Source organism: Nyctereutes procyonoides, unplaced genomic scaffold (assembly GCF_905146905.1).
Source record: "Nyctereutes procyonoides isolate TBG_1078 unplaced genomic scaffold, NYPRO_anot_genome, whole genome shotgun sequence".
In the NCBI taxonomy this organism is placed as follows: domain Eukaryota; kingdom Metazoa; phylum Chordata; class Mammalia; order Carnivora; family Canidae; genus Nyctereutes; species Nyctereutes procyonoides.
The window spans coordinates 118,731,308-118,758,145 of NW_026575125.1; the positions used below are offsets into that span (position 1 = coordinate 118,731,308).

At 58.1% G+C, this 26,838-nt stretch overlaps 2 protein-coding genes across 4 annotated transcripts in view; one reads left to right on the top strand and one right to left on the bottom strand.

The window, feature by feature from the left end:
• Positions 1-7,925, bottom strand: part of BCAP31 (B cell receptor associated protein 31) — a 30,197-nt gene extending 22,272 nt beyond the window's left edge. The window contains exons 1-3 of one of the 3 annotated variants that reach the window (XM_055338805.1): positions 7,832-7,925; positions 6,631-6,766; positions 4,776-4,876 (exon numbers count right to left, since the gene is read on the bottom strand). In XM_055338805.1, the coding sequence (XP_055194780.1) occupies positions 4,776-4,876; positions 6,631-6,722 (193 nt within the window). In that variant the 5' untranslated portion in view covers positions 6,723-6,766; positions 7,832-7,925. The other 2 variants (XM_055338806.1, XM_055338804.1) reach the window with 2 other exon arrangements.
• A 401-nt stretch (positions 7,926-8,326) lies between these two features.
• On the top strand, positions 8,327-26,715 carry ABCD1 (ATP binding cassette subfamily D member 1). The gene is made up of 10 exons (XM_055338168.1): positions 8,327-9,628; positions 12,314-12,494; positions 18,322-18,464; positions 18,552-18,720; positions 19,308-19,402; positions 21,981-22,126; positions 22,541-22,686; positions 24,994-25,078; positions 25,325-25,450; positions 25,576-26,715. Exons 1-10 carry the CDS (start codon positions 8,729-8,731, stop codon positions 25,784-25,786), a joined length of 2,202 nt encoding a protein of 733 aa, XP_055194143.1. The 5' UTR covers positions 8,327-8,728; the 3' UTR covers positions 25,787-26,715.
• The last annotated feature ends 123 nt before the right edge of the window (positions 26,716-26,838 follow it).

The following is a 26,838-nucleotide window of genomic DNA, read 5'->3' on the forward strand; positions in this document are numbered from 1 at the left end:
ACACAAATGTACAGACCTCAAAAATTCAAATATACCAGAAATGTTTAAAGAGAAAGAATCCCATGACATAAGCACCCCCAACAAACACAGGACATGCAGTCATCTTACCTAAAGCAATCACTTTCTGCCACATTACCCTATTTTCTCTGTAATATACACCTAAGCTGAAATTACCCTAATTACTGGTTTGTTGTCCATATCCCCTGAATTAGACTACAAACCATGAGAGCAGAAGTCTTTTCTACTACACCCAGGACCTAGCACAGTTCTGGGTGCATAGGGGGCATGCAAATAACTGAATTGTGAGCAGCCTCTACTCCTGAGAGGCACCAATAGGAATACAGTATTCCAGTATACAAGTATATTTACATATTTGTCTATACTGTAGAAAAGGAACCATTTACTACTCCCCACCCGTTACCTGAGACATCTTTTTAAGTCAGTACATAAGGATCTACCTAGAAAGGTCTCTTAAGAGAACCGCCCCCCCAAACAGGAGAGAACAATGTACCGCAGTACCACAGTATATGGATACTGTCGGTTAATTTTTTGTTTCAGACTATTTTTTGTTTTTTAAAGACTTCATTTGTCAGAGAAACAGAGCACGCAGACATGCTCTTTTTCCGAGTGCAGACATGCTCTTTCTCTGAGCAGCAGGCAGAGGGAGAAGCAGGCTCCCTGCTGAGCAAGGATCTCATTGGGGGAGTTGATCCCTGGACCCGGGGATCACGACCTGAGCCAAAAGCAGATGTCAACCGACTGAGCCACCCAGGTGTCCCAAGAGCCTGCTTTGTTTTTTAAGCTGATATTACGTTATTAAAAAACCTGCCTCCCTTTACTGGTGTCCTTGTGTTAATCTGTATCATGAAGCAAGCATCCTCCTACCCTATTAGTAGAGATCTAAACCAGGCCAAAAACATGCTATTTATTATGAACTATATGTTCCTGTCCCTTGCCTCCCTCCCAAAATTTTTATATTGATAACCTAACACCCCGAAAGATGGTATTACAAGATTACGAGGTGGAGCCTCTGGGAGAGTTAGGTCATGAAAGTGGGGCCCCCATGAATGGGGTTAGTGCCCTTGTATATTTTTTTAAGATTTTACTTATTTATTCATGAAAGACACACACACACACACAGAGAGGGGGGCGGGCAGAGACACAGGCAGAGGGAGAAGCAATGCGGGACTTGATCCCAGGTCTCCAGGATCAGGCCCTGGGCTGAAGGCGGCACTAAACCGCTGAGCCACCCGGGCTGCCCAGTTAGTGCCCTTATAAAAGAGACCCCACAGAGCTCTCTCACCCCTTTCACCATGTGAGGACAAAGTGAGAAGGCTTTATGAACTGAGGAACAGGCCCTCACCAGCACCAAACCTGCCAGCATCTTGATCTTGGACTTCCAGCCTCCAGAACTGTGAGAAATACACATCTGTTGTTTAAGTAAACAGTCTATTATATTTTTGTTATAGCAGCCCAACGTAAGACCTAAAATTGAAAACATTCATATCCTTGGATTCATCAAAATTCCACCTCTGTGGATTTATCCTATGTAAACATTTGCATAAATATATGACCTTACCGGTATACCTATAAAGAATTGAGGGGTGGCTCAGTCAGTGAAGCATCTGACTTCGGCTCAGGTCATGATCTTGGGGTCCTGAGCTAGAGCCCCATTGGGCTCCCTGCTCAGCAGGGAGCCTGCTTCTCCCTTTTCCTCTATCCTTCCCCTACCCCCTACTTGTGCTCTCTCATGCTCTCTCTCAAAATTTTTTTTAAAAAATTGAATCACAGCAAAACATGTATTATGATACCACATAACATTTATTTTTTAAGATTAAAGATTTTATTTGAGAGAGAGAAAAAGAAAGCACAAGTGGGGGGAAGGGCAGAAGGAGGAGGAGAAGCAGACTCCCCGCTGAGCTCAGAGCTCGACAAGGGGCTTGATCCCAGGGCCCTAAGATCACGACCTGAGCCAAGGGAGGCAGCCAGGTGCCCCAGGATACCACACAATGTTGAAAAAGGATGAGATTGCTGTAAAAAGAGATCTAACACAAAACAAAATGCACAATCCAAAACAGGGTGTACTATGATCTGAATCCAATCCCAAACAGTATACAGTATTTTAATAAAGATGCCAGCATCAAAAAATGCTTATGGACATGCACAACAAAGCATCAATGATCATTTTTCTTGTGATACGGGATTATGGGAGGACTTTCTGGTTAAATTTCTGAATTTTTAAGAACATGTGGGGGATCCCTGGGTGGCTCAGTGGTTCAGCGCCTGCCTTTGGCCCAGGGCGTGTGTCTGGAGTCCTGGGATCGAGTCCCACGTCAGGCTCCCAGCATGGAGCCTGCTTCTCCCTCTGCCTGTGCCTCTGCCCCCCTCTCTCTATGCCTATCATGAATAAATAAAATCTTAGGAAAAAAACATGTTATTTTGTGATTAAAAAAAAAAAACCAAAAACATGTTTGGAGTGCCTGGGTGGCACAGTCAAACATCCAACTCTTGGTTTCAGCTGAGGTGATAATCTCAGGGTCATAAGACTAAGCCCCAGGTTGGGATCCATGCTCAGTGCAGCCTGCTTAAGACTACCTTCTCCCTCTGTCCCACCCTGACCACACTCAAGTTCATCTCCTTAAAATAAATAAATCCATAAAAAACAAAATACTAAAATAAAACAAAAACATGTTTTTCTGTTCCATCATCTGCATCCAGGGACCCCAACACCCTAAGGACCACTTTGGTCAATGGCAGGGAGCAGACTGGGGATGGGGGTGTTAGGCCACTAGTCCAAATCACGCAACACAGTGCTGCCCTCCGTATCTCAAGGCTCTGGACCAGGGCAGCTGACCGTGGATGCCCATCAAGCCCATTCTCCCACCTTCCCTCTTAGACCTGCCCAGACTCCTCCCCTTCAGGGGCCAGCCAGGGCTGCAGCTCCAGCTAGCTATGCTCATCACCTTTCATCAAGATTCCTGCTAGCTGGGCAGCCCGGGTGGCTCAGCAGTTTAGCGCCGCCTTCAGCCCAGAGCATGATCCTGGAGTCCCAGGATCAAGTCCCACATCCGGCTCCCTGAAAGGAGCCTGCTTCTCCCTCTGCCTATGTCTCTGCCCACCCCCTCTCTCTGCCTCACATTAATAAACAAATAAAATCTTTAAAAAAAAAGAAGCAATCTTATAAAAAAAATTTTAAAAATAAAAAGAATAAAAAACATTTCTGCTAGGTAACATTTATACCTGTAGAAGTCTTAACACACTTATCTAGATCACACTTCTTACTGTTACGGTAGGAAGGAGCCAGTCATCAAAACCAGTGTCTCTCTGGAACTTCCAAGTTCCCTGACCTCAAAAAAGAAGAATGGCACCTCTGCCAACTCCTAGGTTCTCACAGGACCTCCTTGGCCCATCAGCTATGCCAAGACATGTGGAGCTCATGGATCCTTTACAGAGGAGCAAGGCCTGGAGGCAGCACCCTGGCGAGGCAGCACCCTGGCAAGCCTCTCCCCACCCCCTTACCCCTACCCTACACCTAAAAGCAGAATCACACATACTCCATTCCACAACTCTAAAGCCTGGTTTTTTAATGCTCAAAGGATGACACCCTTATTTTCTACCCTTTCTGGCCTCAGAGGCCACACAGGGAAGGAACTCTGACTGCAAAGAGCTACTTATGGGGCCTTGCCGAGTATTTCAAGAACAGCACAGTATGCACATGTGGGCAGCTGATGCCCACCCTATACAAGTGGGAACGGGTAGGCTGCACCTGGCCTGTTCAGAGAAGCCTGAACATATTCCATCAGGCGCCAACACATTAGGAGGAAAAATGCCTAATGCTACAGCTAGTGGATGGTGCCTTACACATTCCCCCCACCCCGCCCCGCCCAACTATAGCTCCCTGGCCTCCGATCCACTGCCACATTTCTCCTGGAGACTCAGGTAGAGAGGAGTGCTCTGAGCCTAAGCAGGTATCAACACCTTGGAGACAGAACCACTGTCTGCCACAGAACCCAGCCAATACTTTAAAGTCCAAGCTGAGGGATATGCTGACCACTTAGTACAACAAAACACATATTTAACAGCCAAATGAAAGCTATATTGCTGCCTTTGGTCTCCAAACAATCACATCACCACGTCACAAAATGCCTGCCTTCCACCTTAGTACCATATAAGGCCCCAAGCCCCATCCCTGAGAATGCCCTGAGACCAGCTTATCTTTCAAGCCTGGTTAGTGTGTTCCTCAACATGGTGTTTACAGAACTCCACAGTTAGAAGGACCCATAAAGACCCTGAAGCCTGACCCAATCCAGAAGGCTCTGGGATACACTGCCAGACCTCAGTCCCCACTATGCTATAGGTCACGGCAGCTTCCTTTCCAGCCCCACTCCCTGACCATTTGGTCACTCGGTCCCTTATTCACAACCTGTCTACATAACTGAAAAGCAGTGCTGCTTAAACCAAGATCAACATCAGCCAGTCAGCTTCTCTCGGATTCAGTTCTGAAATGACCTGAGGAGCCACCCCCAAAAGGTGGTCATCACAGGGTGCAAAAAGGCTGCCGGTCAAAGTAAAGGCCCTGCCAACAGTCAAGAGCATTCTCTTCGGGGATGAGGGATCCTCCTTCCAAGAGGAAGACGGAGGCACTGAGGTGGTCTATCTCGGAGAAATCCAACTTATAGGCTATACATGGAACACTGCACAAGGCTTTACAGCAGAGGCCATGCTGTGGCAGAGAGGCTGGGGCACATGGCTGCCCTCAGCCATGGCTCACTCACCAATGACCAGCAGCACAAGGATGACAATGAGGACTACAAAGAAGGTGTTGCCATAAGTCACTACCAACTCCACCAGGCGGGACTTGAAAATCTTCTGCCATCTGTGAAGGAGACAAAAAAAAAAGCTGTAGAAACATACACTTGGGACCCAGGACCCTGAGAACAGAAAGCCAGTCTTGCACTCATCTCCAATGGCTAAATATCCTGAACGGCCTCAGCCTCAAGTGTCCTCAGTTCTTCAATGTAGGACATCTGTTTGAGAGAGTGTGGGGGGGGGGGATGCTTGGCCATATACAGAAATTCCTGTGAAACCACTCTCTTAAAAACCCTAGTAGTAAAAAGAAAACAAAACACTAGTAATCTCTGGGGAAGGCAACAAAAATGTTCTTTTTTTACTATTATTCAAGGATAATTAACATATGGCTTTCAGAGGCAGCGAAACAGAAAACTTAAACTTTTCTTTGCATTCCTCTATGTAATGTTCAAAACGCTTGCCACATACCCATTATTTCCTCAAACAGTTTCTCCACATGACCAAAGTGGATTCATGTAGACCTCCACCACCCTGGATTATTATGAAGCTGACCCAAGACTTCCCTTTGTTTCTTTCCATAAATACTTCAGGAGGTAACTGTTAGAAAATAGCCTTTAAGAATGGTTAATGCAATCATGATGCTATCACGAAACCTCAAGAAAATGAACAAGAATCCCTCATTATCAGAGCCAGAGTCCCAAAGTCTAACTGCTGCAATTTTTTTTAACAGTTGGTTCGTTTGAATTTGAACAGACAAGGTTCTGACTCTGCATTTAGTTGATAAGTAGCTTCAATCTCTCCTCGCCCTCTTCCACCTTCTTTCCCAATCGACTTTCTGCAGAAACCAGGTTGTTTTTCCCACAAAGGTGCCCAGATTGCAGCTCCAAAAAGGCCTCTGTCTCTACATTTCCTCTGAACTGTATGAAGCGCAAAGAAATTCAGATCTGGCTTTTGGCTAGAATATGTCCTAGACAATATCATATGCTTCCTATTTTATCATGTCAGAGATCTATGTTTTTGTTTTAATCATTTTTAAGGGGCAGCCTGGGTCGCTCAGCAGTTTAGCGCCGCCTTCAGCCCAGGGCGTGATCCTGGGGACCCGGGATCGAGTCCCATGTCAGGCTCCCTGCATGGAGCCTGCTTCTCCCTCTGCGTGTGTGTCTGCGTCTCTCTCTCTCTCTCTCTCTGTTTCTGTCATGAATAAATAAATAAAATCTTTTAAAAATCATTTTTAAAAAAATCTATAAAGATTTAGCTTTATTTACAATTGTCTAATTAAAATCAGAGAATGTTCACATATTATGTGTAATTAAACATTAATTTCCAATTAACTTTTAACAGATCCTTGCTCATTAAAAGCAATATGGCTTCATCTCTCATAGGCTGAGTAATGCTCACGAGGCTGCTACGCAGTGCCAGCGGGGCTGCTTAGAAGGACAGAAGTTACCAAATCAACTACAACATGACCCCATAGTGCAAGTGTTCCAGATGCCATATTGCCACCCCCTTGAACCCCCGAGGGAAGGCAGAGGGTATCATTCCAAGAAAGAAACATAATCAGAGAGAGGTCTTCTCTCTTTTGGAGCATTCCGAAGGCCAGAAGGCAGTGTGCACGGGAAAGGAATTCAAAAAGATGTGACAAAGCAAAACTGTGTGGAAGGTTGGCAATAATAAACACAACCCCTGCCACCTCAACCCCAGACAGGTTCTACCTGTTTCCATCTGGCCCCAATTCCAGGGTCTTACCAACTCTGCATGCACAAGGGTTTGGGACTCAGCAACAATCACCCTTTTGCTTGCCTGCTTGCGCACAGACCATACCTTTTGGGAGAAATGAAGGGAATGCAGAGAAGCAGCACAGCAAAGACCTCTGCATAGAGGAAGGTGGCGACTGCAGTCCACTGCAGACTCATGCTGTTGCTAGAAGGTTTCCAACAGTGGGATGCGAGCTTGTTTCCTGACAGGACACAAAAGGGACAGAAGCTGTTGTGAGAGCTGAGCAGCCGCTGTTTACCCTCTACCCCAGCACTCTACTCGGGTCTTTTTAAGCCACTGGCTGAAACTGGCCTCGACTTAGCAGGGATACTTGGCCAACAGTGCTCAAAGGCCTGAGAAACTCCAGTTTGCCAGGACAGAATTGCTTGCTGCCTTCCAGGATGCGCATTAAGAGCCACCTTTCCGGCGGATTCCTTTCCCGACAGAGTCCAGCAAACTCCTTATGCCTGCTTAACTGGGAAAGTGTTAATAAACATTATATAAACGGGAGAAAATTCTCGACATCCATCAGGCACACTCCCTTCCCAGTCAGCCTCAGGGCGGCAGTGTTTCAGTAACGCACTTTCTCCAGGAGCCGCGGCGCCCCCACACCCAGCCCCAGGGAACCCCGGAGGCCCTTCCCTCCCGAGCCTTCACGAACGGAGCCGAGAGAAAACCTCCGGCGTCCCTCTCTCGGGCGAAAGCAGGCGCTAAAAACAAAACAAAACAAAAAACCTTCCGACGCCGCCGCTCGTCTAACTCCCGAGGCGGTGGGAGAACTCAGGGAACCTCCGAAAAGCCACAAGAGCGACTCCTACCGGGCGGGAGTCGGGGCCAAGCGCAAATGCGGGTCTCGTGTTAAGCATCTCCTGGCCTCGTCTAGAGAAAGTTCTAGAAAAAGCGGTCTCCTGAGAAACCGGAGGAACGAAGCCCTCACGGCAGCGCGGGTCGGCCACAGCCGCCCACCCGGCTCCAGGCCCCCGCGTTGCCCCCGCGCGGCCCCCGACGAGGCCCTAGCCCGCCACGCCCTCCTCCAGCCTCAGGCCGGCGGCCCGTCGCGAGGAGCTTCGCCACCGCCCCTCAGCCCCGCGGCCGGCCCCCACGCCTTCACGCCCCCAGAGCCCAACTCCGGCCGCCGCCCCGCCTTCCCTCCGCCCAGCCCTGCCCCCGGACTCCCGCCTCTCCGCTCTACCCGCCGCCGCCCCCGTCGAAGGCCCGGAGGCCCGGGCTGTCCGCAGAGCCCAGCCGGGCGCGCCACCACGCTCACCGAGCTCCCCACAGCCAACGCACACGCCCCGTCGCCGCCGCGGCCGCCGCTACCAACGCTCCCACACGGCCCTGGCCCCGCCCCTTCCCCCGCGGCCGGAAACCGGAAGCACCCGCCGCGCCCCGCCCCCCGCTCCCAGCCGCACCCAGGCCCCGGGGCTCCGCCCACGGCCACATGGAGCCCCACCCCCAAGCCGAGGCTCCAAAGCCCAGGACTGGAGGAGAAGAGGCGCCTCGAGGCTGGGCGGGGACGCCTCGGGCGCGCCGGGAGGAGGGCGGGGCCTTGGCGGGAAAGCCAGCGCGCGCTTCTCTGGCCCGCGCGGTCCTCCCACGTCTCAGTGGTCGGGGAAGGGGCGGAGCCCAGCCGGAGAACGAGAACGGGGTGGGGCCGGCCGCGCCCGGGCTCCGCCTCCCGCCCCTCCTCCGCCCCCGCCCCTTCCCCCCGACTCGCCCCTGGGGAGGGGTGGGTGGGTGGGGATTCGGGGCGGGTGGCGAAGTCACTGTCGGCTTCAGCCAGGCTGCGGAGCGGACGGACGCGCCCGGTGCCCCGGGAAGGGGCGCCACCGGGAGAGGAGGAGGAGGTGGAGAGGAAGAGCCGCCCTCTCTGCCGACACCCCCTACCCCCACCCCCGAGGCTCTGCCCCCAGGGGCTGGGGGCCTGACAAGTTTCTCCACCTTGGCTGCCTGAAGAGGCCGCTACGCTGGAGGGCCCCGAGCCCACCGCACCAGGGTCCCCAGCACCGCCCCGGTGGCCTAACGCGACAGTCTCAGGAACCACTGCAAGGTTTCCAGTTGCCTAGACAAGGAACCTGGGGTCAGAGCAACAACCCTTCCAGCCACCTGCCTCGACTTCTGCCTCAGGCACCAGTCCCAGCCCTGTGCATCCAACCCAGGTGACATGCCGGTGCTCTCCACCCCCCGGTCCTCGCGGGTGACCACGCTGAAGCGCACAGCCCTGGTCCTGGCCCTCACGGCCTATGGAGCCCACAAAATCTACCCTTTGGTGCGGCACTACCTGGCTGCAACCAGGGGCCCTCAGGTACCAGCAGGGGAGTCCACGCAGGAGGTATCTGGGGCCACAGCGGCCAAGGCCAGCGTGAACCGGGTGTTCTTGCAGCGGCTCCTGGGACTCCTGCGGCTGCTCTTCCCCAGGACACTGTGCCGGGAAACAGGGCTGCTGGCGCTGCACTCGGCCTCCCTGGTGAGCCGGACTTTCCTGTCAGTGTACGTGGCCCGCCTGGACGGCCGGCTGGCCCGCTGCATCGTGCGCAAGGACCCGCGGGCCTTCGGCTGGCAGCTCCTGCAGTGGCTGCTCATCGCGCTCCCTGCCACCTTCATCAACAGCGCCATCCGGTACCTCGAGGGCCAGCTGGCCCTGTCTTTCCGCAGCCGTCTAGTGGCCCATGCCTACAGCCTTTACTTCTCCCAGCAGACCTACTACCGAGTCAGCAACATGGACGGGCGGCTTCGCAACCCTGACCAGTCCCTGACCGAGGATGTGGTGGCCTTTGCCGCCTCTGTGGCCCACCTGTACTCCAACCTCACCAAGCCGCTCCTGGACGTGGCGGTGACCGCCTACACCCTGCTTCGGGCGGCCCGCTCCCGTGGGGCCGGCACAGCCTGGCCCTCGGCCATCGCCGGCCTCGTTGTGTTCCTCACAGCCAACGTGCTGCGAGCCTTCTCCCCCAAGTTTGGCGAGCTGGTGGCAGAGGAGGCGCGGAGGAAGGGAGAGCTGCGCTACATGCACTCCCGAGTGGTGGCCAACTCAGAGGAGATCGCCTTCTATGGGGGCCACGAGGTGGGGCAGGTCGGGGTACTGAGCGCAGACGAGAGCTGGTGGCAGGGGGCAGGCAGGGGGCAGGCGGCCACGGACAGCAGCGCTGGCGGGGGCCGAGGCCAGAGGTGTGGGTAGGCCACAGACTGGGGATGGCAGGACCTGGGGCAGCCCAGGTTTAGGCCCCAGAAATGGAGAAGCAGGAAGGCCGGGTGGGGACCGCCCAGGGCCACTTCTGCTTCCTCTCCCCCTCGGGGTGCTTATCCTGGCCTCGGGGCGGTGGAGCCTAGCGGTTCGGGGTGTGGGAGCTCCCTGCTTGCTCCGCTCCTACAGCCAGCCGGGAGGAGGCTCCTGCCATCTGGAAGCAGGGACCCGGGGAGGGGGGGGCACGGCCGGCTGCGGGGCCCCGGGCCCTTTGAAGGCCGGCATCTGGCCCAGCTGGTGGGCCCGGCAGGCCGGCGTTATGGGCATGACTCAGCCCGAGCAGGCGTTAACGAGCAGCGCCCGGCGCGGCGGCCGCAGCCCCAGCAGTGCTGGGCGCCCGGGGTCAGAGCCTCCCCCGCCTGCGCCCGCAGGCAGCCTGGCTGCCTGCTCGGCTGCCTCCCCAGGCCCGCCCGGCCCAGGCCGCCACCGCGGCTGGACGCACTTCCTGCCCGCCGGCGGCCACCCTGCCCCCCCCCCACCCGCGCGGCCGCCCTTCCGCCCGGGTCCCAGGCGCGCAGCTCCCCAGCAGGCCTCCCGGGAGCCTGGCGCTGGGAAAGGTTACTCGGGGCCAATGCTCCCTTTATCTCGCCTCGCCCCTCCCCTTCCTCGTGCCTGGGGTTGCAGCTGCCTCGGGCCCTGCTCTCTGCGACTCCGGTTTTGGTTCCCGAGGGCTTCTGGAGGGAAGGGCACAAGGCACAACGGTATAGCCGCCTCCTGGAGGAGGCCCGTGTGTGTCCTTCCCGGCTCAGGTGGCCTCTTGTCGCCCGACCTTGTCCCATTGGCTGCACGTTGGGCAGGGGCCATGATTTTTTTTTCTTAAAGGCTTGTCCCTAAACTGTGCACAGTGGGCATCCCAGGTGTAGGGCTGGGCTCCAGGTTGGGGGAAAATGCCTGGTCTGCAGCTACAACCCGGGTCTCGTCTCCCGCATGCTGGACTGCAGGGCCTTGGCGGTCAGCCACGGCCTTGGGTGAGGCGCTTGGCACTTTACCCGCAGCTACATTGTCAGCCCCGGCTGGCGCTCCTGCCAGCTCCCAGCACGAGCCTGGATTGCCAGGGTGCTCGGAGGAGGCATGCTCACTTCAGGAACCAGGATTGGACTCGATGCAAAGCCAATCAGTGTGCCAGACCTGGCTGGTGGGGGCAGGAGGGCCCCGGTGTGTGTCCACAGCCTGTCTCTTTCCACCTCGGCTCAAGGGCTGGAAAGTGGTGTGGGGTGATGGGCCCTCGTGGGTGCGTCAGGTGCCTTCACTGAGCAGGCACGTGGCTCACCCCAGTTCCAGCAGCTGATGTCCCTATGGACACTGGCCCAGGCTCCATTCAACAGGTTAGGGCAGAGGTGACTGGCTGGCTGGCGGGCAGACATCACAGTGTCCTGTTCTCACTGAGCTCCCTGAAGGAGGCCGAGTTAGATTTCATTCGCGTACACACGTACACACAAACTGCCGCTGGCTGGAGAACAAGGTGAACCTTTCTCAGCAAATCAAAGCATCAAAGCAGGTTTATGAGAACCTGGTTCTCTGCTGATGGCTCTGCCAGGATGGTGCAAAGTCATGCCTCTTGCTGCCTCCAAGTGGTGTGAGCTTGGGCAGGTCCCTTTGGCTCTTGGGCTTCGTCGTCCCACAGTCCAGCGGGCGTGAGAGCACACACGCTGTGGCGTGTGATGAGAGTCAAGTGGAGAGTCAGGTGCGAAAGTACTCGGCAAAGGAGACGGTGCCAGGCTGGGCAGCTGGGCTCAGCCAGGGGTGGGAGGTGGGGCTGGGGCACAGACCCCTGTAAGGAGCCTAGAAAGCCACCACCGAATGGCCTCCTTGCCGTGACCAGTTCCGGACCCCTCTGGCCTGCCTTCCGTTCCCTTCGCCGCTCTCTTCTCCAGACCCTGCGGGAGCCCCTTTCCCCGGCTGTGCAAGCGACCTGGGGTCACAGGTGGTGGCCCCTGTGGCAATGGGGAGGGAAGGGCGGCACTGGCGGAGGAGCCTGCCCTTCAGCTTTCTGGGGGACAATACGGTGTCGGGTCTTCATCCAGGGGAACCTTGGGCAGGTTGGGGCAGTGGGGCCCAAGGAGACCGGGAGACTCTGGAACTGAGTTCCTCAAACCCAAGTACCGCCTGTTGCTTTCCCGTGCCGCTCTCTGCTTAGTTACGGTTAGCACCCCCCTCCCCGCCAGCAGTTGCCCAGAGATGCCCCAAAGCTGCGCGGGGCAAAACAGGGGTGTGGTAAGCATGCCAGCTAGACAGGTGGTGGAAAGAAAGGATGGGGCCATGGGCCTCGGAAGGTGGGGGTGGGGAGGCCCTTCTTGGTGGCGACCGTACCCTGGTACTATGACGTCAGGCAGTCCCGAAGTTCGAAACCGGCCCCTGTGAATAGGGTCCAGTCGTAACCCCGTACCCTTGCCCTTGTCGTGGCCACCAAATGGCATAGCGTGTCCGAGCGGTGCTTGGAGACTCTGGTGGTGCCCGTGGGCCTTACCAGGAGGCCGCCTGGCCTCCCTCTCCCGCCCTCCGCAGGTGGAGCTCGCTCTGCTGCAGCACTCGTACCAGGACCTGGCCTCGCAGATTAACCTTATCCTGCTGGAACGCCTGTGGTACATCATGCTGGAGCAGTTCCTCATGAAGTACGTGTGGAGCGCCTCGGGCCTGCTCATGGTGGCCGTCCCCATCATCACTGCCACGGGCTACTCGGAGTCAGGTGAGAGCCGCGGCGTCGCAGGGGGCCGGGCCGGGAACCCTAGCCTGTCCTCCCGGGCTGGGGAGGCCCCGGAGCTTGGGCTCCCGGGCTCCGCACGGTCACCCTCGCCCGGAGCTCCTGGTTGTCTTCTGCTCGGCCTGTGTCTTCCCTCTCCGCCATTCCACGCCCCGTGGCACTGCACCGCTGAGCCTGGGGACTGTGACTCAGGGAGCCCCTGTGTCCCTTTCTCAGACGCACGCACCCTCGCCCACCTGGTCCTGGCCTCGGCTCACCGCGACCTGGGAGTGGAAGGAGGGGGAATCAGCTTCGGTTCCTTCGTCGCTTGGGCCCTGGCTTTCCTGTGCCTAAAACAACTCTCGTGGGTTGCCGCGGGTATAGACGGGCGTGGACCCTGAGGCCCGCGGTGGGAGTGAGGAGAGACCGGAAAGCCTACCTTGCTTGTCACTTTAGCTCTTGGGTCATCAGGATTCCCCTTTGTCCCTCTGCTGGCAGTCTTTTGGTGGCCGCCCTCTGAAAGGTTAACACTGGCTTGGGAAGAGTCCCTGTTAACCTCGAGCTCCTCCTCCACCTAGCCTTTAGAATCTTCTAGCTCAGGGTCCCGCCATGCCCATGTTTGATGTAGCCCGGGTCAAGTTTGCCTTCCTGTTGTTTTTACGCTTTGCTTCTTGCTTGATTGGGTCAATGTGTGTTTAAATTCAGCTCTCTGGTCACCGATTTCTTTGCCCGCTGGTCCTTTCCCACAGCCCAGTTACCTTCTTCCGGAGGGACGTCTTCTAGAAGTCCCCCCCCCCCCCCGCAAAGCTTTTGTTATGGAAACATTGAGATTGTTCTGTTGTCTGAAAACATCTTTATTTTACTCTTTTCCTAGACTAACGTTTAGTTGGGTGTGGGAGTTGGGGGGACGATTACTATCTCTCAGCCCCTTGACAGTATCCCATTGTCCCTGTTGGACAGTCTGCATTGTCTCTCTGGTTACTTCTGGACTTTCCTCCCTGGCATCCTGCAGCTTCCCTGCAAAGTATTTACCTGTAGGCTTCTGTTTATCCTGCTTGGGATTTGTTGTATGGCTTTCGGATATTCAGGGTGTCCTGTCATTCTGGAAAATTCTCAGCTGTGATCTTTTCAAATATGGCCTTGGTCTCCTTCTTTTACTCTTTTCTTCTCACTGACTCCGTTGCGACTCCTCACCACTTCGCCATCTGAATTCGGGGCCGTCCCCACAGATCTTTTATGCTCACTTGTCCATCAGTTTTTTCTTTGGCTGCATCTGATTTGAATTTTTTTGAAATTTCAGTTACTATTTCTATAAGTTCTTTTTGCTTCTTGTTCACACAGAAATTTGAAAACACACATCTTTTTTTTCAAATAGGAATTTCTTTTCTTTTTTTTTTTAGATTTTATTTATTTATTCGTGAGAGACTCAGAGAGAGAGAAGCAGAGACACAGGCAGAGGGAGAAGCAGGCCCCGTGCGGGGAGCCCGATGCGGGACTCGATCCCGGGACCCTGGGATCAGGCCCTGGGCTGAAGGCAGATGCTCAACCACTGAGACCCCCAGGCGTCCCTCAAATAGGAATTTCAAACTGTTTTTGTAGATGTCTGATTCTCTCAATTCTTGGACTGCTCCTTTTTTACGCTCCATGGTGTCTGTCCAGCTTGGGGATTCTTGGGCGTGTAAACCAGCTTTATTTTCCACCGGCTGCTGTTCACTCACAGTGGATCATTTCCCCGTGGGTGTTGCAACCAGACTTCCGTGGGAACCCTGAGTGGCCTAACTGGGGGGTCATTCCCCAGGAAGGTGTGTACTTGCTTTTGTTCAGGCCACACACACCTGCCTGCCAGGGTAATTAACCACTTGGAGGCCCTTTCGCCTTAGCTTCTCGGCTTGGGGAGGAGGGGCTCGTGACCTTGGCAGCGGTATTAATTTGAACTCCAGACACATAATTACATATTCTTAGGGGAGACCTTTTGTTTGGTGCACCCAGAGCCCCAGCTATGCAAGAGAGACTTCCCTGTCTTCTCCCATCTCTGGAGATTTCACAGGAGCACCCGAATACTGGCTTCTCTTTGTGCTCCTGGAAATTTCCTTGCTTTCCTTGGAGCACAGCTCTGCTTGAAAAGGTGGGGCGCCTGGCTGGCTCCATTGCTGGAGTGGGCGACTCTTGATCTCAGGGTTGTGAGTTGGAGCCCCACGTTGGGTGTAGACCTTACTTAAAAAGAATAAATAGGGACGCCTGGGGGGCTCAGTGGTTGAGCACCTGCCATCGGCTCAGGGCATGATCCCGGGGTCCTGGGATCCAGTTCCACATCGGGCTCCTTGCGGGGAACCTGCTTCTCCCTCTGCCCGTGTGTCTGCTTCTCTCTCTCTCTGTCTCTCGTGAATAAATAAATAAAATCTTGAAAAAAAAGAATAAACAAAACCTATTGTAAAAAATTTTTTAAAGTTAAAGATGTGTTCTTTCATGCAGTTTGGTAGCAAGAGGGTTTTCAATTGCATATAAGAGAGAGAGAACCTGACTTGTTTCAGAACCAGAAGTCCGATTCTCTCCCTATTTGTGTCTCTACCCTGGGGCTTCTGGACCCTCTGCTACCTGTCCGCCCCTGGGTGACCCCCAAGAGGAAGGCTCTAACTGGAGGGGGATATTACTTTAGGCTGCAAAGGCCTTACATGAGGGTGGTGGCCTTGATTTAGGCACAGGTGCCGGACCCAGTCAGCACCCCTGGCCTGGAGCATGGGAATCCATCCCGAGGACACCGACCTGTGGTTTCTGCAAGGGAGCGCCTGCAGCCCCCTTCCTCTGTAGCTGTCCCTGGGCCCCAGACCCCCGTCTGGTCCCCAGGCTCCTTCCTGACTACTGCCGTCCTACTGGCCTCCTCGTTGTTCCCCTGAAGCAGGGCTCTGCCGGGAACGCTCTCTCCCCTGGGGACCCACCGCCCCGCCGCCCTCTTCTCCTTCCCCGCTCGCCCGTTGCTCTCCCACCGCCGACCACACTGTCTATTCCACTTCTCTATTTGGTTTGTCGTCACTCTTGTCACGTTAGGCTATGTGTGCTCACTGGGGGCGGGGATTTTTGTCTGTTTTGTCCTTGCCGTGTCCCCAGGACCCAGTGGCCAGTGAGGGCTCCGGGGCCTCCTCCAGGAGGCTGGGGCCCTGGGGACCGACGGGAGGAGTTAGACACTTACCAAATGCGGGAAATTCGGATACCTTTGGCCTGCCGGATCTGCAAGGCCAGAGGGCCCAGAGGGAGGATGGCCTTACCGTGAACGGCTGCCTGTGTCCTGCCCCAGGGCTCCAGTCTTAGCTGCCTGAGTCTCTGAGGAAACCCACAGAGGGCAGTCGGTGCTGTCTCCGGGGAGGTGCCCGCTGTTGCCAGGATGCCCCCAGCAACGGCAAACCGTTTCTCTTTCTGTGCAGCACTGTCCAGCTTTTAGGATGTCTGGGGAGGACAGCTTATGTCCCCCCTGCCTGTTGGGGGCTATGACCCTGGGGGCACAGTGGGAAGGTAGGCCCAGGGCCATAAACTGTCAGGATTAACCCCCACCCATGTCTTGTTCCTTGGATTGCTGGACCAGGCCCAAGAAAAGGCAATGCGAGGCAGTCAGGCCGTCCATCCCGTGCCTTTTCCACCCTGAACTGCCCTGAGGCCACCTACCCCTTCCCACCCCACCTCTGCCATCATATTCCTAAGGCTTCCGCCTTGAATTGACATATTGACATATGCCCCCACCCCGGATAGAGTCCTTGGGCCCATCATGGGAAATTCCTTCCCACTACTTCAGCCTCAGGAGCCTCAGCTTCCCCTGGATACCCCAGTGAGCACTGCTCATTCTCCCACACCCAGGACACTCAGAGTCAGCCTTCCCCTTGCTCCCCATCACCATTTCCAGAACATTCCTTGTGTAAAAGCCCTGCCCACTCAGGGGATCTAAGGGTCAAGGGAATCAAGGCCACTGACAGAAGAGGATTAAAGGGAGCAACCACGGAGTCTAGACTGAACTAGAAAAGCAAGTCGAGACAGAAACAGGCTCCCAGGGAGAAATAGGGGCGTCGAGGATGGCCATTCTCATGAGGGCCACAGAATACAGTGTCGAGGCATGAGATGAGGGAGAAACGAGGTCCAAAAGGGACACACATGTTGGAAAGACTCGGGGGGACGATGGCTCTGGGTGTTGGATGATGGGGTGCAGGTGTGGCCCCGAGAGGGGCTGCCATCCTTAGCATAAGACACAGAGCGAGGGCACTTTAGGGAAAAGGAGCTGGTTGTGCCAAAAAAGAAAGGCAAATGCTTACAGCTCATCTTCTGATCCAGATTATTCGGATGTAATTAACATACCGTACAATTCAGCCTTTTAAAGTGTACAATTAAGTGGTTTTTAATATATTCAGGAAATTGTGCAACCATCACCACTAAATCCACAACATCGTCATCACCCCAAAAAGAAACCCTGGACTCATTAGCAGTCACTCTCCAGCACTCCCCAGCCCCCTGCACCCACTCATCTTTCTCTTGCTGTGGATTTGCCTCTCGTGGACATTTCACATGAATGGAATCACACAATCTGTGGCCTTCTGTGTCGGCCTTCTTTCACTCAGCATCACATTTTCAAGGTTCATCCACATTGTAGGGTGAATCAGCACCTCCTTTTTATGGCCGAATAATCATCCATTATTTACGCATACCGCAGTTTGTTCGTTCACTGGTGGACATTCGGGTCGTTTATACGTTTTGATGATTACGAACACTACTGCCATCACCATTTGTGTACAGGTTTTCGTGTGAACGCGTGTTTTTGTGTCTCGTGGATGCATGCCCGGGAGGAGAGTTGTTGGGTTCCGTGGGAAGTCTACGTTGAACTTTTGGAGGACCTGCCTGGCTGGTTTGCACGCAGCTGCACCATCCTACATCCCCACCAGCCATCCCCGTAGGCGTGGGGCGGTATCTCCCCGTGGCTTCGATTTCTATTTCCCTGATGACTAATAAGGTTGAGCATCTTTTCACATGCTTCTTAGCCATTTGTAGATCTCAGAATACAGTAGAATCATCTGTTGAGATCCTTTGCCCACAGTTTCATCGGGTTCTCTTTGTTGTTGAGTGGAAAAGGTTCCTTACGGTATTATGGATCCGAGATCTTCTTGGATTTGTGATTTGCAGATAGTCTTCTCCCAGATTATAGGCTATATTTTCACTTTCCGGATGGTTCCCTTTGGTGCCCCCGAAGGTTTTATTTATTTTTTATTTATTTATTAGAGAGAGACAGAGACGGAGAGAGACAGAGGGAGAAGCAGGGTCCATGCAGGGAGCCTGATGTAGGACTCAATCCCAGGTCTCCAGGATCACGCTCTGGGCTGAAGGCAGCACTAAACCGCTGAGCCACTGGGGCTGCCCAAAGTTTTATTTTTTATTAATTTTTTTAAAGATTTTATTTATTTATTCATGAGAGACACAGAAAGAGACAGAGAGAGGCAGAGACACAGGCAGAGAGAGAAGCAGGCTCCTTTTGGGGAGCCCGATGTGGGACTCGATCCCGGGACCCCTGGGTCACGCTCTGAGCCAAAGGCAGGTGCTCAATCAGAGACACCCAGGCGTCCCAACCCCAAAAGTTTTAATTTTGATGAAGCTCATTGATCTGTTTTTCTTTTGTTGCCTGTGCTTTTGGCATCATATTTAAGGAGCCATATGTTAGTTTTGGGGGGGGGTGAAGCAGGGGTCATCCTTTTGCAAGTGGATACCCCGTTGTCCCAGCACCATCTGCTGGAGAGACTTTTCTTTTCCCCAAGGGGTCAGTTTTGCTTTCCCACAGTCCCCTCCTTTCCCCTGTGCCCCATAGACTCAGAGGCAGTGAAGAAGGCAGCCTTGGAGATGAGGGAGGAGGAGCTTGTGAGCGAGCGCACGGAGGCCTTCACCATTGCCCGCAACCTCCTCACAGCTGCTGCGGATGCCATCGAGCGGATCATGTCATCCTACAAGGAGGTACCCCCCAGCCCAGCACCGCCCCCTGCCGTGCCTCCCACCGCTCCCCCAGCTGGCAGTGTCTGACCCAGGTCACCATCCCCGCAGGTGACAGAGCTGGCCGGCTACACAGCCCGAGTACACGAGATGTTCCAGGTATTTGAAGATGTCCAGCACTGCCGTTTCAAGAGGCCCGGGGAGCTGGAGGACGCTCAGGCAGGGCCCGGGGCTGTGGCAAGGTCTGGTGTCCATGTAGAGGGGCCCCTGCAGATCCGAGGTAAGGGCGCGCTCCCCACGGACACCCCCACCCAGAGGGCAGGATCTTTGAGCTGTGTCCCAGGGAGGGCTTCCAGGGCCTGCCATGACCCCCGTCGCCTTCTTTCCCCGAGTGGTAGCTGCTAGTCACCCCCCTCACTTGCCAGCTCCTTCCCAGTGCTCTGGCCAGAGATTTCTCTTGTTTCTCTTCGCAAAAGAGGGAGATGCAGTCCCTGAGTAGAAGGGATCACTCTCCCATGTGGGCAGCAAGCGAAAGTTCGAGACTACAGCAGGGGCCAGGCACTGTGGAAGAGGGGCCCAAACATCAAAGCTGCCATTAAAATAGTGCCAGGAGCAGAGGGTTTTACAGAGCAAAGGCGGACTCCGTGCCTCAGGTTCCAGAAGCCAGAGAATTGACATTGCCCCTCCCCTGCCCAGAGCAGAGCACCACACGCTGGTTGGGGGCAGGCTTCCGGAAGACCCATATTCCCAAGGGTCCCCGGACCACACACTGGCATGCCGTTAGCGGTGGAGTGGCACGTGGAACCCACCGGAAGGCAGAGGGAGTGCTGCTGCTCCCTCTATTCCTTCATTGCGTTCTCTCTCCAGGCCAAGTGGTAGATGTGGAACAGGGAATTATCTGTGAGAACATCCCCATCATCACGCCCACGGGAGAGGTGGTGGTGGCCAGCCTCAATATCAGGGTAGGTCAAGTGGGGGACGGGGTGGGGGGTCGCCTGACCCAGGAGTGCTGGCCTGGCTGGGCTCAGCTATGGGGCCCTGGGCCTAACCTTCTGTAGCTGCAAGCCCCAACCCTCGGTGTCTGGCTTATTGGGCCTGGATGTGTTGTCATTCCCCAGATCTACTTGGCTAGTGGGCTAAGGTCAAGGTGAGATGCCAACGTGTCTCTGACTGTTGGTTCTATCGCAGCAGAGTCATAAAAGTGACTAGCGACTACTAGGAGGAGCCAAGGGGCACCCAGGGGCTCCTGGCCCTGGCCCCATGTTGCCATCCCCCTCCGCCCCCATCCCCGAGAAGCCCAGGACTTGGGGGCTCTGCTTCAACTGTAACTATGGTGAAATAGATTCCTCCAGTGACCTGGGCTTAGGGTCCCCTCCGTCTGCTTTAAGGAGCCTCCAGCGTGGGTGTGTGCTGGGTACAGCCTGGCCCAGCAGGAGGGCTCCCAGCCACTGCAGAGGCTGTCTGCAGAAAGGAAGCCCCGGAGGCCAACACCCACCAGTCTCCGGCGTCCCTAGTCGGAGCTTCCGACACGGTCGGGGCCTGATAGGGGAAGGAGAGGCCTGGGGGTGGGGCGGTCCGTGTAAGAAGTGAGAGGGAATCCTTCCTTCCTTCCTGGGCTGGGCACTGGGAAGCAGGCGTAAGTTGGATGGGCACTGCCTTCAGGGAGGCCCCACGCCGGGTCCCCTAAAGTAGTGCCAAGGTCCCAGTGAGCTGCGCGGGATCCCGTGGGGGCCACGGGAAGGATGGTCCTATCCCTGAGGTGAGCAGAGGTCACAGGAAGCTGCACGGGGGCTCGGGGAGGCGGGCAGCATGAGGAAGAAGGCCTCCCCCAGAGGGCAGGCAGTGAAGTGGCAGGAGCGGGGAGCCGAGGGGCCGCAGAGCTGGGTGGCCTGGAGCCGTGGCCCAGCGGGGAGGACCTGGGGAGAGGCGAGTGGAGGGTCAGCGGCTGCTGGGGCCAGTGGGGGCTCCTTGCCCTGATCTGCCGAGAGGGGCCCCGAGAGCCGCTCGGAGGCTGGGCACGTTCTGTTACCCCGAGCGGTACAGGACGGTGGCGTGATCCCTGTCGCCCCTGGCCGTGCTCACTCTTGGGATGTGACAGGGAGCCACCAATGGCTGGTTTATCCAAGGCAAACGATTTCCCTGCAGGCCCAGCGGCAGCCAAGTAGGCAAAGACCAGGGGCCCTGGCTCTCCAGGGCGCAGCTGGTTAGGGAGCAAGGCCAGGTGAGGAGGGGTGACTGGACGGAGGAGCCGGGGTGCGGGGCGAGGCGGAAGCTGGGCTCGGGGGCTGGGAGATGCCGGGAACAGACGGGAGCAGTTCCCGGTCATGATGGGCCAGGCCGTGGGGCAGGTCGGCGGAGGAGGGAGAGGCCCGGGGAAGAGGACCAGGGAGGCCGCCGGGGCGCCACGGTGGGGGGGGGGGGGAGCCAGGCCTGAGGCACTGGCCCTTGTGCATCCACCATGGGGGGGGCCAGCACCCCCCCGCCCCAGGGCATTTATAATTTGACAAAGGATCACAAAGTGATGGGCTCGGACAGCAGAAGCGCTTCGCTCCCAGTCTGCTCCCGGCCGCTCCCAGTCCGGGTGCCATACTGGCCATCAGTGGTGTTCCCAGAAGCCTCACCTCGGTCTCGGCCTCCTCGTCACATGGCCTGCTCCCCATGTGCACGTCTCCGTGTCCAAAAGTCCCCTTTTGCTAAGGACACCGGTGACAGCGGATGAGGGGCCCACCCCACTCCAGGATGAGCTCGTCTAAATTTAACTGACTGCATTTGCAAGGACTCTTTTTCCGAATAAGGTCACGTTCTGAGGTCTCGGGGGTTAGGACCATAACACAGGCGTCTGGGGGCGATCCCACTCAATCCACAACACTGCCACTCGGACCTGGCGAGGGGGGAAGCTGTGGCCTCAGTGCCCTGCCGCCTGACCCCTCCCTTCCTGCACACTCCGCCCAAGCTCAGCTGGCCTTTCTCCTACGGGAGGCATCTCCCTAAGGCCAGTGGGCACCGTGTAGTGGGCTAACTGGAGAGCCCGAGGCCCTTCACGCTGAGCGCAGGGGTCACAGCGGCATCCGGCCAGCGCCCTGGCACCCGCGGGGGCAGTGAGAGGCCCAGGGGGAAGGGGGACTAGCCAGGCATTAGGAACAGAGTGGGGGGTTATCACTGTCCACCCAGAACTCGAAAGAAAGCCCCTGGCCCCCTCCCGGGAGAGCAGGTCTGCCTGGGAAGCGAAGACACTGGGAGTCCTGGTGAGCTGGGACGGCGGGCGAGAGGGTGCCACTGACCTCCTGGGGCCTTCCTCACGCTGGCCCCCTGCTCTCTGGTGCATGGCAGGGGCTTAGGGATCAGGCCCGGACCCCAAACAGGCGTCTGGCTAGGGCTCTGACTGCCACACCTCATCCTTCATGCCCTGCTGTCCGACACCAAGACCCCGAGAATGGCCCGCCTACCAGCCTGGGCACGGCCCCGGATGGGGGTCCCGGGGGAGGGGACGGAGGCCCGTGCAGCCCCCCCCACCAGGTACCAGTGCCGCTGCCTCCGCAGGTGGAAGAAGGCATGCACCTGCTCATCACCGGCCCCAACGGCTGCGGCAAGAGTTCTCTGTTCCGGATCCTCGGCGGTCTCTGGCCCACGTACGGCGGCGTGCTGTACAAGCCCCCGCCCCAGCGCATGTTCTACATCCCTCAGAGGTGAGGGGAGGCGTCCCGCCGCTCCGCCCCTACCCCTTCACCCGTGGGACCTGCCACCCAGGAGCAGCAGAGCGGGGGGCATCGGGAGAGCTCAGCGAGGTCGTGCCCCCGGAGTCGGAGGGGCCATGGTGCCTCCACCTGCCGTCGGGGCGTGGCCTACTCATCTGGCAACTTGGTAGCTGGGGGGCGGGGTGTGCACGGGCAGGAGGGGGGTGCAAGGCATCTGTGCAAGGCTGTACGGTGTGGGGGTGTGGGGGTGCACATTGTGAGCGTGCGTGCAGGGGGGCTTGTGAGCCCTGCCCGGGTCGCTTAGTGGCGGGGGTCGGCCCTGCCCCCAGCAACCAGGGCCGGTGACAGGGCCCCACTGGCGCACAGGGCAGCCCTGCCCCGGGTAGACACGCAGCCTTCCCACAGGCCCTACATGTCCGTGGGCTCCTTGCGGGACCAGGTGATCTACCCAGACTCCGTGGAGGACATGCGCAGGAAAGGCTACTCGGAGCAGCACTTGGAAGCCATTCTGGACATCGTGCACCTGAACCACATCCTGCAGCGGGAAGGAGGTAGGGAGGCGGCGGCGCATCTCACCTGGCAGCGCCATGGAGCGAACCCTCAACATTGCCCTTTGTCCCAACACTCAGGTGAAGGGCCTGCTGCTGTCCCCCCCCCCGCCACCCCCGCCCCGGCCCCGGAGGGACACAGATAGCCCCGCCGTCCAGGAGTCCAAAGTGCTAGGAGCCCTGGAAGCCCCACCCACCAGTGTGGACCTGAGTCCCTGAGGCAGGGGAGGCATCCAGCGGGTGGGCTCGCTTGCTTTCGGCCCAGGACACCCTCTCCAGGCTCTGGGGCTCATGGCAGGGAGGGCCCAGTGGGCCCAGCGGGGAGCCCGGGCTTTCCCTGACAGTGAAGGAAGCCTTTGGAAGCTTCTAGGCAGGGACGTGACAGGTCAGTGTCACATTTCAGCAAGAGGACGGACGCTGGGCGTGAGCAGGGCAGCTGGGGATTGGGTGAGCACGAGGTGTGTGTGCAGAGGGCCCCCGGCGTGGGAGGCAGGACAGAGCCCTGGCGGTGCCAGCCCCTGGGTAGGAGCCCGCGGGAGTGCAGGGACAGCCTGGTAGCAGGAGAAGGCACTGCTCGAGGGCCTACCGGGCTTGTCTGCAAATACCCATGGTGCCCAGAGGGCAGGAGGTGGGGAGGGCGGCCCAGCCGCAGGGGAGAAACCAAGGTGGGGCTGGGCCCAGTTTCCTCTGGGAAATCTGACAAGTGGGGTCCCACCCCTGCCTCCATCCCTTAAGGGGCACTTGACCTTACTTAAGCAGTAAGCTGGGCCCCTGACTCTTCCCCCCCTCCTCCCCGAGAAGGGCAGGTACCGCCCCCTCTCTCAGCACCACCAGTAAACGCCGTGAGCCCGTCAGGGCTCAGAGCAGGCCTGCAGGGAACCGCAGGTGATCCCCGAGGCTCCTGCCGGGGTGTTGTCCCCGTGTCACAAAGACGGCTGGCCCGAGCTGGGGCACTGGGTGGCGCCGCCCCTCGCGGGCCTACCCTGGGTGCCTTTGCCCCCCCCCCCCCCCCCCCGGGCTTCATCCCCAGCTTCCCTCTGTCCCGACGAGCCCTTTCATGTTCCAGCCGCCCCGCACCTGGGAGCGCACCCCTCCTCCTGTCTTCCGCCCCCCCCCCCCCCCCCCCCCCCCCGCTGTTAGCGCTGAGTTCGGCTGCGAATAGCAGAACCCGCCCCCCAACAGGGGCTCAGATGGGTCGCAGGTTTATCTTACCGCGACACAGACACAGACATCCTGAGGGAAGCAGGCGCATCCCCAGCTGTGTGAGGGCCCCTCGGGTCACTCAGCGGTATGTGGCCTCCGTTCCCAAGGTCACCTCCTGGTGCAAGACGGGTGCTCCAGCCATCACGTCACATCCCAGGCCGTGGGATGGAGAAAGGGGCGGCGTGGGGAAAAGGGCCAGGGGTACCCGCCCTGTGTCTTTGAGAGAAAGTTCAGAAGCTGACACGTGTAACACGCTTAAACCCCACTGGCCAGAGTTCAGTCACATGTTCACATGTCACCTCAAGACAAGCTACCGAGAGTGTTCTGTAGGTGGCCACACGGCCTGACAAAACTTCTAGGCCTGTGGGAAGGCAGAGTGGAGGTAGGACACGAGGAGTCACTTCTGCTCAGACTTGCTGAGGCCCTGGCACCCGGCGATGACACCAGCAGCCCGTCCCTGCGGGTGAGAAGCCTTCTGGAGAGACCCCTGCGGCATCCCTGGGACTGGGCCACCACTGGAAGCGCTGGCTGGCCCTCAGCACCACGCCACGTCCTGCGTGCATCCTGCGTGCGTCGGCCGGGGCGGCTGCGACATGGGGCCCCGGTGGCCGAGCACCTGCCACGTGGCCCCTCCGGGGCGGCGGCCGGAAGCGCGGGGGTCTCCGGGCCGAGAGCGAGGCCGTGCGGGCCTGGGTCCCTGGCTCACGGGCGGTGGTCCTCACCCTGCGTCTGCCCTTGGCCGCCCTCTGGGGGTCCAGGGGGCCCCGTGACATCAGGAGGCGGGCCCGTGGGACCGGGGCGCAGCCCCCCGACCTCGGACAGCGGGCCCCTCGGGAAGGCCGCGGCTCCCAGGAGGCCCTGGGGCGTGGGGGTCCCACATATCTTGTCTTGGAGGGGACACAATGCTGTCCGCAAGTCTTTTTTGACTGTTCAAGTGTCACCTGCAGATGGATAAGCATCCGGGGCGCGCGTCCACAGTGGCCAGCGTTCAGCACGGTCACACGAGCCCCGTATCCCACGGTCACTAGCGTCTTCGGCCCCTCCCGCTGTCCCTGGGTCAGCGACAGCCCCTGCGGAATTGAACAGAAGCCCCTTGTCCTTGCCTAGGCTGGGAGGCCGTGTGCGACTGGAAGGACGTGCTGTCGGGGGGCGAGAAGCAGAGAATCGGCATGGCCCGCATGTTCTACCACAGGTGAGCTGGGCTGCCAGGGGGCAGCGGGGCTCCCTCGGGTGCCCAGCCCGCAGCGGGCACCAGGGGCAGCGTGGGGTGTCCAGGGGCCCGGGCGGGGCAGCCAGGTGGGGGGGGGCCCGAGGAGGCCTCACCGTAGCCCCAAGAAGCAGGATCCAGTAGGCAGAGCGGGGTGCCCACCGTGTAGGGGCGGGGGAGACCCAGGCTCGGAAGGACCCCACAGCCTGGCGCCTTCGACCCCACCCCAAGGCCCAAGTACGCGCTCCTGGATGAGTGCACCAGCGCCGTGAGCATCGACGTGGAAGGCAAGATCTTCCAGGCGGCCAAGGACGCTGGCATTGCCCTGCTTTCCATCACCCACCGGCCCTCCCTCTGGTAGGTGCCCTCCCTCCCCGCCTGCGTTCGCTCTCACATGCGCGCCCACGCCTTGGCAGCTGGGGAGAGACCCGCCAAGCGTCTCCTGCTGAACAGCCCCCGCCCCCGTCCCTCTGCCGGCCCAGGAAGTACCACACGCACTTGCTCCAGTTTGACGGGGAGGGCGGCTGGAAGTTCGAGAAGCTGGACTCCGCCGCCCGCCTGAGCCTGACGGAGGAGAAGCAGCGGCTGGAGCAGCAGCTGGCGGGCATCCCCAAGATGCAGCGGCGCCTCCAGGAGCTCTGCCAAATCCTGGGCCAAGGCTCCGGGGTCCTCCAGGGTGCCGTCCCCCCCTGAGCCCTGCGGTCACGTGAAGGAAACAGCGGCACTTGCCCGCCGACCCCTGCACCCAGCCCTGCCGCGGGCCCACCCTGCATGCCTCTCCCTCCCAGGCCTCCTGGCCACAGGCCTGCCCCGCCTCGAGGACTGCCGGCAAAACCACGTGCCTGTCCCCGGGCCCCCTCCCCTGGCCGGGCCAGGTGGTCCTGCCTTCTCTCCCGGGGGCGGGGGTGGAGATGAGCCCCCCACTCACACCGCCAGCCAGTCTGTGCAGAGCCTTGCGTTTCTGGGGCCCTGCTCTCCTGACGCCACGGTCCCCCCAGCGCCCTCCTCCAGTCCCTCGGAGACCCCACGGGCCATCCACTGCTACCGCCCAGATGGCCCAGCGAGGCTCCCGTCCCCCGGGACACCCTTCCTGCCATAGAAGCAGCCAGACAGGTCCCCTTGCGTGCACCCCTTCTCCCTGCCGGTTGTCTCCAAGAGCCCTCGGGAGGAAGGATTGCACATCATTTCTGAGCAAGCGCTGGTAAGAATGTAGCCCCTGCTCCTGTTGGCCCCTGGCCTTCTTTCTTTCTACAAGCTAATTTACTGGAGTCCCATCGGGAGCCATCTCGATTGCCAATACAAGCACCCTGCCAGCCATTGAGCCAGCCCCCGGTGGCCTGTTACCCCACCAGCGTACACTGCCAGCCACCTCCCGGGGTGGGGTGGGGGGCACAGGCCAACCGAACGGGGAAACAGGGGCCAGGGCTGCCGGGCATGAGGGCACCTGTGTGCCCAGCTCAGTGCCAAAGAGGGGTCAGCCAGGGGAGCTGTCTCTGCAGAGCCGGCCCCCACCCAAGAGGGAGACCCCACCACAGCCACCGCATGTGCCTTTCCAGGTCCTCTGCCCTCTGGCCGGGGAGCATCCCTCAATCCCTCAGTAAAAGCCTCCCGCAGAAAGTGCAGTCCTGCCTCCTGGCCTGTTTCTCTGGCGGGGCTTGTGTGGGGCAGACGGGGAGGGGCATGAGGTTGCCTGGGGTGGAAGGAGGCACCGCCACCCCTGCCCCCACGCAAAGACACAGCTCAGC

Bases quoted from the DNA above. Each gene is read 5' to 3' on its own strand.
- ABCD1 (XM_055338168.1), top strand. From the start codon at position 8,729: ATGCCGGTGCTCTCCACCCCCCGGTCCTCGCGGGTGACCACGCTGAAG. The intron at 18,721-19,307 runs GTAAGGGCGCGC...TTCTCTCTCCAG, and splicing joins GGGGCCCCTGCAGATCCGAG to GCCAAGTGGTAGATGTGGAA. The intron at 25,079-25,324 runs GTGAGCTGGGCT...CCCCACCCCAAG, and splicing joins GCCCGCATGTTCTACCACAG to GCCCAAGTACGCGCTCCTGG.